The following is a 14,212-nucleotide window of genomic DNA, read 5'->3' as shown; positions in this document are numbered from 1 at the left end:
ATATATATGTGTGTGGATAACAATATGATAAGGGGAAACTATATGAGAGGTAGGGAAAAACTAGAGAAGATTCTCAGTGTGACAAGAAGATCGAACTATATGATGTAGCCAAAAGAAGGAAGATGAACAACGAGATCGACAATTTGGTGGTGCTTCCGTCCGATGAGCCGTCCTCCTGTGCCGACGGTGTGCTTTTAGATCCATCTCCTGCATCCATTGTTAATGTTTTGATTTCAAGGTGAACAAGATGCCTATGCAAGAGAGTAATTCGGTGATAAAAAGAAGTAATCAACGAGATGATAACTGTTTTTTATACCTGTTGGTATAATGCTCCCGGATTCCGGTGATCCTACTGGAGAATCTGCTGGAGCCGGGGAAGCAGCTGATAATATGCAGGCAATGTTTTGATCAGTACTATTAGTTTTGTATCGGTATAGCGAAAATGCATATATGTAATTGCATACTTACCATTACAGAGGCTGACGGGCGGAGTCTGAACATTGCACGAGCCGGGTAAGGTCAAAGCTTGAGTCTGGTTGCTGGTGATCCCGAGCGATGAAGCACCACCGTTAAGAACTTGACACAGGCATTGTGGCGAGGAACGCACGACACTAGCGAGCTGCGTGCAGCATTGTTGAGACGGGGTCGATGAGGTCCCGGTGATGTAATTCAAACAGGGTGATAGGCCGATCAACACGTTAGTGCAACCAGACTGAGCTGTGGCCCCTGCACAAAGCATACCTACTAGAACCAGAACAAGATATGTTGCCGCCATCTTCCGGTTCGCCGTTTGTTCTCTCGATATACAGTATTGTCTGAGAATTCCTGCAGATTGTGAGGTTTTTATAGGGGAGACTATGCAATGGCGGCTGTTGTAGGTGACCAACTAGAGGTGTATACCTTTGAACTGTTCAATGGTGGAAGATCTTATGTAGGTGATCAACCTATATATATATATATATATATATATATATATATATTTAAACTGATGAATATTTGATGCAATGATGTATGGATTCAACTATGAAGAAAGCATAACGTGTAAGTGACTCATACCTTTTTCCGGCGAATTTTAGCTTTTAAGAATATATGTTGATCTGGTTTAGAAAGAACATTCTTTGCAATGTGAAAGAAGACAACTGCGCGTTGGAGAAGGCCTTTGCTTGCTTGCTTCACCTTTGGGGTTCTTTCTGAAAATGATACCTACTCTTGTTTATTGCTTGGAACCTAAGAAAGATAATTGTCTCCATTGATGATTTAGCTACGGTTGAGTAAAAAATTGACCGAATCGAAAATTGATCTGATGGATATTTGACCTGAATCTGATGACTTTCGATCCTATCTGATTTATAAGATTATTTTTTTTGAAAACTTGAATTTGAGAATGTTCATTTTAGGTTTTTTAAATATAAGGTCAAGTTGTATATGTTTTAAGTGAAAAATACCTGACTGACCCAAAAATAATAGTATAATTGACCTTTATATATTAAGATATAATTGTTATAATACCACTCTTTTCATATTTTTTAGTTAAGTCTCTATTTTACTTAATAAATCGAGAATTATAAATATTTGTGTTAGATTGTATCGAATTAAGTACAAGCTTTGCTAAGTCAAGTTGAATTTCAGATATGATGGAACTTTTCTAAACTCGACTCGAATCAAATAGCCGATATATAATATTATATTCAAATTAGATTTAAGTGGCTCAAAAATTCTATCCGACCTTATTGATGAACATACTTACACATGTCTTAATGTCTAAAGGCCGACTTAGAAACAAACCGAACATTGTCATGGACAATGGTAAAGGACACATGGTGGTTGGTTCAGGTATTTCTTCACCTAAATTTGTGTCAAATATGGCATTTCTTTGAAGTTTCGTTGCTAATTTTCATGGAGGCTTGTTTAAAGTGTTAATCTTAGCAGAGACTTGACGTAATGAAAGTATTAGATGAATAGAAAGGTGTACGGGTTTGTTGGCATAATTTAAGTGTGTTCAAATTTAGTTTAAATCTGAATTAATCGATTAAAACAAAATATTTTAATTAATTGATAAGTCGTTTAGAATAATTCAATTGAAAGTATATATTTTTAAAAAATTAATCACCAATTAACGAGATTAATTAATCGAATTAACCCCTATCACCTCTCAACAACACACTAGAGACTCGGGAAGTTTAGATCCAAATTTTTGATGTACTTTTAGTATATCAAACTTTTGTATGGATATGATACACTTTTCAATTTTCTTATTTGAAGTCCAAATTAATAATATACTCAAAATTATTAGAAATGTTAATGGATAGAATAAGATCTCTAGATAAATTACAAAATTTGTTTGGATCAAATTCTATTATTACCCCTTGCATTATGCATAAATTTGATAATATTTATACTTATTTTGATCCTGACTTAAATCTATCTAGTCAAATTCTACTATTAGTCTTTTTATCATGGGTAAATTTTGGATTTAATTTTTTTCTTCAATTTAATCATTTGTATCCCCTTTTATTCGGTCGTATTTATTGAAAAATAGAGTTGTCGCAAAACAAACATTAACATCGATTAGAAAATAATTAAAACTAAATTAAACTGAAGTTTAATTCTGTCTTGAAATGAATCATTGTTTTAGAATTAAATGCATCACAATTCGTGTAATCGTTGAAATAGACATCATCTCCAAAGGTTAACACAATATACTCAATTATCGAAGTAAAAATTAGTTGATACTATAATGTCGAAAATATTTTCTCCCGATTATAATCCAACGATCAAAAAGTAATATTCTAAAAAAAAAGAATTTTTCATAGAGTATAAAGGGAGATAAGGGAGAAAATACTTGATAGTTGTGCCTTTTAAAAGTGATAAATAACTTTTATTTATAGACACAAATTTAATGTTTTGACTTATTCAAACTTGATTTGTATACGATTTTAAAATTTATTTAAATATTTAAAAGAAAAAATATTTTTTTGAATAATTTAGGGTGATTACAAGGTAACATATGTTTAAAATACACACATCTTACAAGCGCAGTTGCTAAAACTCAAAACTTTTAAAAAAAATAATATTTCTTTTTACCATTAAGATGACTCTATGAATTCAAGAAAAAATATATTAAAATAATAAAATAAATAGTTTCAATAATATTTATATATTTTCTATAACAGATATACCCTCAATAATATTTAAAAGATTTCTTATTAGACATTGAATGTAAACTAATCTTTAAATTAATATTTAAAAGTGAGAAAACATATTTGATGAATAGTCAAGCTGTTCATTTTTTATTTTCTCATATTTTCTTATATCATAGGTTGTAGATTTACTAATAACATTCCCCTTTCTTTGACGGCTGAATGATTTATATCTGCTGTCATTAAAAAAAGCTAGCACCTGATGTTGCCACCTCGGAGAGAAGCAGAAAGAGATACTGAAGGTGCAGTTCCATTGGCATCTACCACTAAATCACATGGCTTTCAAAACTGGATCAGTCAGCGAACCGATCATGCTATCGGTTCACTGGTTCAATCGATCGAATCGGTTAGACCGGTCGTAAGAACCGGACAACATCATAATTATTTAAAAAATTAAATAAAATTACCAAAAATATTTAATAAAAAATCAAAAAAAATTAGGTTGAACCGGTTCACGGTCCGGTCCGGTTCGAGCGTTTCAAAGCCGATTCGAACGTTTCCTTGCTGTTCACTAGAACCGGTTCAACCGGGATAGAATGGACCGGACTAGACAACTGTTCCCGGTTGAACCGGTTGAACCGGCCGGTCCGCTTTTCAAAACACTGCTAAATCATATATCACAATTTGTCTGAAAACTAATGTAGTATAAATTCAGCAAAATTGAACGTATATATTGGCCTTGTTCTGGTTACTTTTCCTCTCTCCATGCTAAGTTGAGGGAGTGCAAGGGTAAGCGTCTGGCTTATTTGCTCCCCTAACGATGGACCACGCAGAGGCATCTTATTTCTTAGCCAACAACGATAGCGAGTGGCGAGCAGCTTGCAGCGGAGCAGATGGGGTCGAGGAGTTACCGGTCCCGTAATCTATGCATGGAGTCATCGTGATATAACCACATCGGCGCAGTCCGATTCGGCCATAGCACAGTTACCTTTTCCATATCCATGGCTAGACCCTGCTCGAGGTTTAATATCCAAAGATATAATTTAAAAATAAATAAATTCCAATTGATAAAACTTATTCAACTTTAATTGAAGTTGTGAGTTTAATTTTTAAATCAGACAAATAGAAAGACTTAGTTCATAGAATCAAAAGCAAATGGACTAAAATTTGAAACATCCAAAAAGTATAGGGGTTGAAGGCTGAATTAGACCTTAATATAATCAATAATATTAATGATTAACTTATTAGATCATTTACGTGATAACATAAACTAGTACAAATAAACATCCAAACCATTAAAAAATTGAGTACAAGAATGAACAAGAACTTGTAACATAAACGACTAAATTAACTATAATTTGCTGTCACTTGAGACATGAAATGAAAGTAATTGGAGTAACAAGAGAAAGCCAACTGCTTCAAGAATAGAGGGTTAGGTCGAATTAACTTATTATTATCATTCTCGGTCACATCTTAATAAATTTATTAAAATGTGACCGATCCTATTATTTAAATTATAATTCTATAATTATTTTGGGATCAATCTTTTATTTTTATTACGGAGTTCAAACTAATTAAAAGTTGACATATAACATCTCTTTAATTTTGTTTACTTATTATAGTTTTTTATAAAAATATTCAAGAAAAATCTATTAAATCTCTAAATTTTTTTACACCCTTAAAATTTTATTAATTCAATCTTTTTGGAACACTTTGGATCATAACGTTTCATTTCCGGAAAAAAGACTCATTTATGTATGGAAACCGTTAGTTAACAAACGGGTAATACTATAAAAATATGGATTTTTTATCTAGAATTAAATGTTGAGGGTCAAAATGCTCTAGAAATAAAGAATAGGAACCAAAGTGACTATTCAATCAAACATTAGAGACCCTTTTGCCTTAAAATAAAAAATTGGAGGTCAAAATACTAAAAAAAAGAATATGAACCTAAATGATCATTTCGGTGAATATTGGGGGCTAATTTTAATATTATACCTTTATTTTAAAAGGAAATGCTGATCTCACTTAATGCAAAAGATCATAGGAACTTTTGACTAAAGATTTGACATTTGATAAAGTTTTATTAGGTCAACATAAGCTTGTTCTACACTAACGTGGCTAAACAATTCTCCATTGCTTCACTCAAATTATAATATAGTTAAAGGTAGTTGAGCTTCAAAACCAATTTCAAATCAACCCCTTCCCTTTCCCTCCACCTCTTTTGCCTATAAATTCACACTCCCGTCCTCTTTGCCTTCCAATCACTCAATTTCCAACATCGAATTATGTTTGTAATAATGGAGTTCTACAAGACATGTTCTCGGCTTGTCCCGGTTCTGGTCGTGGCTTGGACAGCATTGTTGTGGGTGCCTGTTTGTGCGCAGAGTATCAACACGCCGTGCAACCCGTCGGTGCTCGGCATCGGCTTCACTCCCTGTATGAACCTGCTTACCAATAGCAGTGGCAATGGTTCTTCGCCGACTGCGGATTGTTGTGATTCTCTTAGGAATCTAACTTCCGGTGGCATGGACTGTTTGTGCCTGCTGCTCACCGGAAGTGTTCCGTTCAGTTTACCGATCAATAGAACTCTGGCTATTTCTCTTCCTCGAGCTTGTAACATGCCCGGTGTTCCCGTTCAGTGCAGAGGTGAGATATATACATCGAAAATTACATTTTACATTGTGTCACTCTAATTATATAATATATATGTAGATACATGAGCTAATACACGAGACAAATTAATTCTTATGTCTTTTACAAAATTACAGTCAATAGCTTTGAGGATTGAGTGCAGTTTTATCTATTTTGACTAATGGAAATACTCATTTGAGATTTTTCTTGTTTTGCAGCCCCTGCTGGTGTACCTGTTCCTGCCCCAGGTATGATTTTGGGTATTCCAAAACATTGGATTATGTCCTTATACTTTAATTTAACATAATTTTGTCCTCCTATTTTTAAAATATCATTAGTGAGTACAAATAACTATTCTGATTAAAACGCTGATTAGAGTTTTTATTTTCTTTAAATCGTACACATCCAACTCATCATGTTGAGACGAATATTTTGTTTAAGAACGTGCGTTCGTAAAAAAATCCACATCAATATTTTAACAAGAATAATTAACTAATAATATCATAAAATTGTAGCAATCAAATCATGTTAAATTAAAATATAAGATTAAATATAAAATCTGAGTATAATAGAGGGACCAGAGCCAAGATTTGACCTTTTGAAAAGAATTTTGAGTTTCTATACGTGCTGATTAGATAAATTATTCATTGGCAGGTCCGAGCTCACTCGCACCCACCCTTTCTCCAGGAGCCGCACCAACTTTAGCCCCAACAGGTTCCATTGTCCCGGAACCAACCGGATCCGCTGAATCACCAGAATCCGACACCACGCCGACTTTAACTCCGCCATCCCCGACAGCCGGTTCCGGAGCCCCAACCGCCACGACAGGGAGGCGCCCTGTTCTTAACCCCCAATCATCAGCTGCCGGTCGTTCTTACAGTCTTTCACCATCACTTGTGCTGTTTATATCAGGATTTGTTGTTTTGAAGTACTACTAGAAGCCAATATCTCAATTTATGTGTGTTTATTTATGGATTGTTTGAGAGGTATATTCTTTGAGTGGTCTGAAACCATTGTTTTTAAAGCATAGATTGGGTGATTGTTTGTTTCTAAATAAACTAATATTTTAGTGATTTCATTAGAAAAATTAGGAACTTCATTGATTTTCATGTAGGTTTTCTTATTCCCCTTGATGTTCAAAAAGCATAACATGTATAATGTATATATCTATTTTGGTAAATCAACTAATCATTTTATTTATAGATTATATAAAAAACATAAGATAACATCGAATTGTTGTTAATCAACCCATGACACAAAACGAAGACACATTATCCACACTACTGGACAGCCCTGGATGTGGTCTCAACATTCTCACCAGAACCAGCCGACGAACCAATGTCGATAACCTTAGATTGGCGCTTAGCCTCCTCGGCAAACTTGGGCACAGTGATATTCAAAACCCCATCTTCCAAATGAGCCTTGATGTGATCCAAGTCTGCATTCCCAGGCATCCTGAACTGCCTCCAGAATTTCCCGTTCGTCCTCTCCGCTCTGTGCCATTTCTCTCCTTCCACTCCCTCCTCTTTTCTTTCGCCGCTGATCCTCAACACTCGGTTCTCTTCCACCTCGATCTTCACATCTTCCTTCTTCATCCCGGGGATATCGATGGCGATGACGTGGAATCGCGGTGTTTCTTTCCAGTCGGCACGAGCCAATGCTATTGGCTGCGTGGCTTTGGGGACGGCGAGCGGTGTGTGTTCGAGGATTCTGAATGAGTCTTCAGGGATCACCATGTCCCATAATGACCTTGTGTAGGGCATTAAACCATTCACATGGATGGTTGCTGCCATTAGGAAAATGAAGGCTCTGGTGAGGTTTTTGATGCCCATTTCTGGTTATGGGAATTCGGCAGTGAAACGAAATTGTTAAGTTGTTGAGAATAATTGGAAACTTCGCTATCCTTGTTGGTGATTTCTCAATGTGGAGGTGGTAATCATGATGATATATATACGCTGAAGGGATTTCTCTGGATTGTTCTTCTTTGTTTATGGAATTTTCTAGGAGAAAATTGAAGTTTCTGGGTTTGATGTCCCGGATGACACGTGTTGCTCTGGGCGACTAGGATTACATTCAATGCTTACCAATTCCAATTGTTACCTTTTATTCTATCCAGATGATTCTTATTACAGTAAATTTATTCCATGAAATTATTTTTTATAATGATGAAATTATTATGAAAATAAATAAATAAAAATATAAAATATATGAATTTATAATAATTTGTTTTGACTCGTAAATTGTAAATTTATTACATAAGATTATTTTTTATAATGATGAAATTATTATGAAAATAAATAAATAAAAATATAAAATATATGAATTTATAAAATTTATATTAAACTAATTATCGACCAAACCCGTAACGTATTTATAAGGATCTAAAATTAATATAAAAAAACAGAGAATCGAAACCAACCAAATAAAAAACAAACAAATCAAAATATTCAAGATACTTAACCAAACCGATCTTACCCAATAAGGATTCTATTAGCAATGCATCATTAAATTTAGATGGAAAAACACAAGATCTCAATGATCTTCCCTGTACTTGGAGGCACACAAATGTTTACATTCCAAGATAAAAGTATCATCAAATTTCCAAATCATTTTCCACTTCAGAACATAATCAAGCCAATTAAACACTGTTTTCAAGATTGCCGAGACACATTGTTTCCTATCGGTAAATGCAAATTAAACATCCAGAACGGAAGAGGAAGTCCACGTTAAATATCTTCAGGCTGAAGCAACTGCAGCATCCTTGACCGATTCACGCCAGGCATACTCTTTGGCTCCATCTTTGTCGACGATCTTGATGACAAAGTTTGGTGGTGCCACAACCAGTCTTGATCTGATCTCCATTATGCATTTATCGACTAAATCGATGGCTTCTTCCACTGTCATGCCACTGTGGTAGTGCCTGTCCATCAAGGAGAGAGAGAAATAGGATCCATAGCCAAATGCTCCCTTGTCAACCTTATGGAGTGTAGCGATGTAGTCAATATAGTACAGAGACGGGCCTGTCTCTTTATCATAGCCAGCAAGAAGAATGTTTACAGAATATGGATTCTGGAAAAAAAACGCCATTGTTAAGAATAGGAGAAACAAGGAGGTGAGAAAGACCAAATTTAGCGCTCTCATGGCACACAGCAGAGGATTAAAAATTCTTTCTTGTGCATGGATGAATGCTTAAGGTGTGACTGAAGGCACTTGAAAGCAACAAGAGTACAACTGAAGATCAAAATTTTAATTAACAAGTATTGGAAAGAATTTATTACAGTAAAAGGACATGAGGTACCCACAGCAAAGCTAGTTCAATTTGGGTGCTAGTCACTGTTAAGGAAAAAGATAATGACACCTCATTAGAAACAAAGTTATCTACAATGTTGTCAAGGGTGCTAGGCGCACTCAAGGCACCAAGACAACTTGATATGGCCTGAGGCGCAAGGCACGAAAAAAGCACTCCCCGTGTAAAATGGCATAGTATAGGTGTAAGGTAAAGCGGCATAGCTTAAACTTTTAACTGTTAGAGAATTCAAGAACAAAAGACTAGTCAAATAAGTGAAGCCCACGAGGGACCTTTTTCGATAGTCTTTTTCTGCATTTTCCAGTTTTACTTTACCTTACTCTTTTGAGTCTTTTCATTTTCTCCCAACTCTGATCCTTTTTCTTTCTTTCAAAATATTACACTCTTTGGTCTGAGAAAGCTATAATCAGCTTCTTCATCTTCTTTTCTCAAGTTTTCAACTTTATTTTTTGGGCTGTTGAGAAATTTTCTTCCCTTCTCTTTTTTCATGCACAACAGAGGGGTCAGATTCAATGAAGCGAGTTTTTTTCTTGCCTTGGGCTGAAGCGGCAAAAGGCGAGTGCCGTGACAACATTGGTTATCTATATTCATTTTTGTAAACTTCTAATGAGATGACATCATTTGACACATTGACGGTGCATGTATCGACCACAGATGCATCAATTATGAACTCTAAAAATAAATCCATTGCTAAAAGAATAACTTATTTCAGAACTAGATGCGCCAGGTTCCGGGACCACAAAGACCAATAAGTGCACTGAACTCCAGGACACAGCAGCTGACCAAATAAAGAAGAAACAGAGGCACCAAAACGGATGAAATGTTTTAAGTCATCACTGGAACACCAAAAGATAAAATATTTCCATGGCACATTTCAAAATTCCAGGACTGTTCAAACCTAATATTCCACTAAAACAGCAAGGACAAATTCCACAAAGCTTCGAAAGGTGTTTGATCATAAACTACATCCTACTTAATTTAAGAGAGGTAAGATAAGGTCATGGATTCATGCAATAAAAGTATCAGCTCTACTTTGAATCATATATCAACCTTACATGGTATTATAACTCTCTAGTTCAAAAGATTCTAGGTAAAAAATAGCACAGGAGATTCTAGCCTTGTTTAGCACATGTAATTGAAGCAAACGTTCTAAGTACCAAATTCCAATGCCCACTCTTCATAGATACCAAATTCCACTGAAAGAATACATTTACAAGAATCTCATTCAAGAACATATGGAATAGGAAACCTCGCGAATCATGATCTTACCAGTTACCAGTCTAGTAAGTCACACAACACTTCCAAAGAAAACAGCTAAAGAGCCAAATAAAACCTGAGGCAAGTGAATCCATATCCAGCAACCTCAAGCATCACAAACAAATTGCAGTGGTCAAAATTCGTTTCCTTCGGTAAGCGAATGAGGTTTCCAAACAAGTTCAGACTTCTCTATAGGTTAGCTAAGAACTTCTTTTACATCACCCGCAGAAAGTAGCAACCATTACTAGGGATCTCCCAAAATTTGGCCATAAATAGATATTCGGCTATAAGTAAAAAGCATGAAAATTAGAGCTTAGCAGTCATTAACAACGCTGCATCTCAAGTCCAATTTGTTATGCAGTAAACTGGCAAAGAAGCATGGTAAACCTTTATTGTACAAGGTCATTGCTACAATTCTAGAAGGCGAAAATCTCCAACTCATCAAACCCTCTCTACAATTTCTACCAAATTTCAACTAAACAAGGGTCACCAGAAGCTTAAATTAGCCACAAATCACAACTTATTAAAACCCTAATTACAAGTCAGCAGATTTGATACCTTCCTTAAGGCAGTGGCAAGCTCACCGCGAGTGAAATTGGCGGCTGCGGCTGTCGTCAAAGGAATACCGTTTCGGAACTGGTACAAAGCCACGTTTTTCTGTATGTACTCCGTGAACTGCACTCTGTTATGGAGAAAGAGAGTTACATTACTACTTTCTTTGAATTTTACTATGACGAATAAATATACCTAGATTTGCATGGAGTAAAACAAAAAAGGGGGAAACCTGTCGCCGGGTTCACCGCTGGCGGCGATGAGTTTGTGAGAATCGAGGATCATGATCTTGTCTTCGTTAGATTTGTGGACGAGGATGCTGTGAACCGCCGATGTGTCCGCCACAACGACGGCGAAATCGTTTCCTACTAAACCGAACACGCACTCCATTTCACTCCGATCTGTTAATTTTTTAGGTTATTTCGAGTTCTTTTTTTCCTCCCTCTTTTGGAGTATTGATTTTGTTCTTCTGTATTTAATGGAACTGTCTTGGGGGAGAAGTCGCTCACAGAGATGCAAAATAGGGAATTTTGTAGAAAAGCCGGGGGGCTATTTAGTCATTGAAGAGGGCCCAAAAGCCCATAACCGAAAGAGGGCAGATACCGAACCTCGGGGTCATAGAGCCCAAACAAACAAAACAAACAGGGATAAAATACAACTTAAGTCACCAACATATATTCAAATAATCGTTTTTGTTATTAAATTTTTAAAAATTATAAAATAATTTTAGAAATAATTTTATAATAGTTCAATAAATTTAATGATCAAAATGAATAATTGAAACATCAACGAAGCAGAACAAGACAAATTAGAAGTTGCCATGTGGCCCTTGCTAAGGAGGGAAAACTCTTCATTTTCTTGTTGACATTACATTTGGGAGATGAAGAAACAATGGCGACAACTGATGGGATTAGGGTTTGATAACTCTGACCCCTTGATATAGGATATGGTCCTAAACAAGGCAGAGTTAGATTTTTGACACTTGGGTTTGTTGGATTTTATTATAAATGATTCAGTTTGATTGACTTAATTCGATTGGATTATATAATTAGATCAAGATCTATTGTAAATGAGTAATGAATGTTTTGGGTGTTGGTTGTTGGGCCGATTTAGTATAGTTCGATTTTGTTGCAATTGGACTATGAATTTGTAATGGACTTGGAATAATATTATTTTACATTTGATTTTATTTTTTACATTTTTTTGTTTTAATTTGGATTTTGGTCCTCAAACATGCCTGGACAAAAATGATTGTGGCTTCCACTTTTAAAAGTTCATCGAGGGAAATAACGCAGAAACCCTGTTTCGACATCCCATCAAAGCGTGATCCATGCTGCTCGATTGGTCCCGGACTTTTCTTTTTAGAGACAAACAAATCCCTCATTTTCATCTCTTTTGTTCCACGCGGAAAAAAATGCAGTGGACCGATTGCTTCCATGAATTTTGTGCTTCTTTTAATTTAACCTCTTATGTTTTTCCCTTAGATTTGACTCCACCTGCACAGTCTCCTCCTTCCCTAATGTGGTGATTAATATATAAACTAAACATGCAATGCTCTGTTAACAAATCTTGAACTTTTATAAATTCATTAGTCTGGAATACATGCAATGCTGCAACTATCAAGCTTAGCCAATTAAACATTGCCTCATCCTTCACCCATCCCATTATTCTGGGAGTATTGTGGGCTACCATCCTCGTCTCCTTTGCCGCAAGTATGCCAACAGCAGATCAATCGCCATTGGAGTCTGAAGCCAAAGCTCTGTTAACGAGTGGATGGTGGAATGACTATCACAACATTTCACAATGCTACAACCAAATCATTAGCAGATACTTATTATTTCATAAAGTCTTTAGAATTTGTGATCCGAATCTTTTTAATCTAATTTAAAAAGTTACGATGTGGCTCGTTTAATAGCATAAACAAATTTGAAGAAAAATAGGGAATCTATGGTGAATACAAAGATTTTTGAGCCAGAGTACAACATTGATCACTGACCGTAGTACGAGAAAGCTCCCACCATACAGACTTTATTAAGCATACACTCCATATAAGATTATACATTTTTTTGTTAAATTTTGACTGAAAATAAGTAGTAATGATTATGATTATTGTAAATCGAAAAGACGAAATTTTATAATTTGTTTGAGGAATTGTAATTGCACACCTTATTATAATTTTGTCATGATAATAAATTTCTCTTTTATGTATGATTATTGTCCTTTTAATATTTTTCACATAAAATCTTAATTTTTTTTGTAATCTTGTTCCTTTACATCGTTTACTCATTATTTTATAATAATATATATAATCACTTTAAGGGGAGAAATTTCACACATTTATGAAAATGAGAAAATAAAAGCCAAAGACGTACAGACATTTGAAGTAGAGGCCACATTAAATTAGTATCGATCAAACTAAAGTTTCCAATATAGAAAAGTAGGTCAAGAAAAACATGGAAAAGATTTTGTGTCCACAAATAAGTTTGAACACATTTAAATTCTTGAACGGAATTAAAGATGGAAAATTATTCATCCTGATTATTTATAATCAAGATAAATTATACAAGAGACTATTGGAATCTAATATTCACAGTATCACTTATAAATCAAGTTTGCCCATGATGTGTTTAAAAGAACATATGCTCTATTAACGGAGTTGGTTCAAGTGGTAATCAATTTAATATCACTTAAGCAGATCTTAAGTTTGAAGCCTTGCGTATGTAGAAAATTTTCGTTAAAAAATTCACACATCAAAATCAGATATACGACACAAGTCGATCTGAATTAGTTAATATAAAACCTAGTAAAATCGGGAGGACAACCAAAAGAAGAAGAAGATAGATATACAATATATAAAGAGTAAACACAATAATTATATATTTGAGATGTTGCATTAAAGACTCATATATAAATAATCATCACATTAATTTATGATTCTCTCAATTCGTAAAAATTTGATACTTTTGAATAGTATCAATGATTTGTATATATGAATAATCATCAAGGTTCTTTTAATTAATGAAAAAATTAACATTTTTTAATAGTCTTAATAATTTGTATATATGAATAATCATCATATTAATTTATGATTCTTTCGATTTATAGAAATTTGATACTTTGGAATAGTTTCAATGACTTGTAAATATAATTAGTCATCAAACTAATTCATAGTTCTTCCTATTTATGGAAAACTTGACACTTTTGAATAGTATCAATAATTTGTATTTAATTTATGAAAATAATAGACATTTTTGAATAGTCTTAATGATTTGTATATATGAATAATGATCGCATTAATTCATGATTCTTTTTATTCGAAGAA

The 14,212-nt window shown here is 34.5% G+C and overlaps 4 protein-coding genes across 4 annotated transcripts; 1 reads left to right on the top strand and 3 right to left on the bottom strand.

Annotated features, from left to right (window-relative positions):
* Nucleotides 1–15: 15 nt before the first annotated feature.
* On the bottom strand, nucleotides 16–960 carry LOC120218265 (non-specific lipid transfer protein GPI-anchored 19-like). The gene is made up of 3 exons (XM_039215243.1): nucleotides 469–960; nucleotides 317–382; nucleotides 16–207 (listed from the first exon to the last, which is right to left on the bottom strand). The coding sequence occupies exons 1-3, from the start codon at nucleotides 773–775 to the stop codon at nucleotides 74–76; spliced, it is 507 nt and encodes a 168-aa protein (XP_039071174.1). The 5' UTR covers nucleotides 776–960; the 3' UTR covers nucleotides 16–73.
* Nucleotides 961–5,432: 4,472 nt separating this feature from the next.
* On the top strand, nucleotides 5,433–6,836 carry LOC120218262 (non-specific lipid transfer protein GPI-anchored 19-like). The gene is made up of 3 exons (XM_039215239.1): nucleotides 5,433–5,789; nucleotides 5,993–6,022; nucleotides 6,429–6,836. Exons 1-3 carry the CDS (start codon nucleotides 5,441–5,443, stop codon nucleotides 6,710–6,712), a joined length of 663 nt encoding a protein of 220 aa, XP_039071170.1. The 5' UTR covers nucleotides 5,433–5,440; the 3' UTR covers nucleotides 6,713–6,836.
* Nucleotides 6,837–7,015: 179 nt separating this feature from the next.
* Nucleotides 7,016–7,697, bottom strand: LOC120218264 (17.6 kDa class I heat shock protein-like). Its single transcript, XM_039215242.1, has one exon. The coding sequence runs from the start codon at nucleotides 7,604–7,606 to the stop codon at nucleotides 7,055–7,057; it is 552 nt and encodes a 183-aa protein (XP_039071173.1). The 5' UTR covers nucleotides 7,607–7,697; the 3' UTR covers nucleotides 7,016–7,054.
* A 686-nt stretch (nucleotides 7,698–8,383) lies between these two features.
* LOC120218263 (proteasome subunit beta type-2-A-like) lies at nucleotides 8,384–11,365 on the bottom strand. The gene is made up of 3 exons (XM_039215240.1): nucleotides 11,123–11,365; nucleotides 10,897–11,020; nucleotides 8,384–8,843 (listed from the first exon to the last, which is right to left on the bottom strand). The coding sequence occupies exons 1-3, from the start codon at nucleotides 11,278–11,280 to the stop codon at nucleotides 8,511–8,513; spliced, it is 615 nt and encodes a 204-aa protein (XP_039071171.1). The 5' UTR covers nucleotides 11,281–11,365; the 3' UTR covers nucleotides 8,384–8,510.
* Nucleotides 11,366–14,212: the final 2,847 nt, after the last annotated feature.

This window comes from Hibiscus syriacus, unplaced genomic scaffold, assembly GCF_006381635.1.
Source record: "Hibiscus syriacus cultivar Baekdansim isolate YM2019G1 unplaced genomic scaffold, ASM638163v2 tig00110195_pilon, whole genome shotgun sequence".
NCBI lineage: Eukaryota > Viridiplantae > Streptophyta > Magnoliopsida > Malvales > Malvaceae > Hibiscus > Hibiscus syriacus.
The sequence above is the reverse complement of the archived record's forward strand: the minus strand, read 5'-3'. Positions and strand labels throughout refer to the sequence as shown.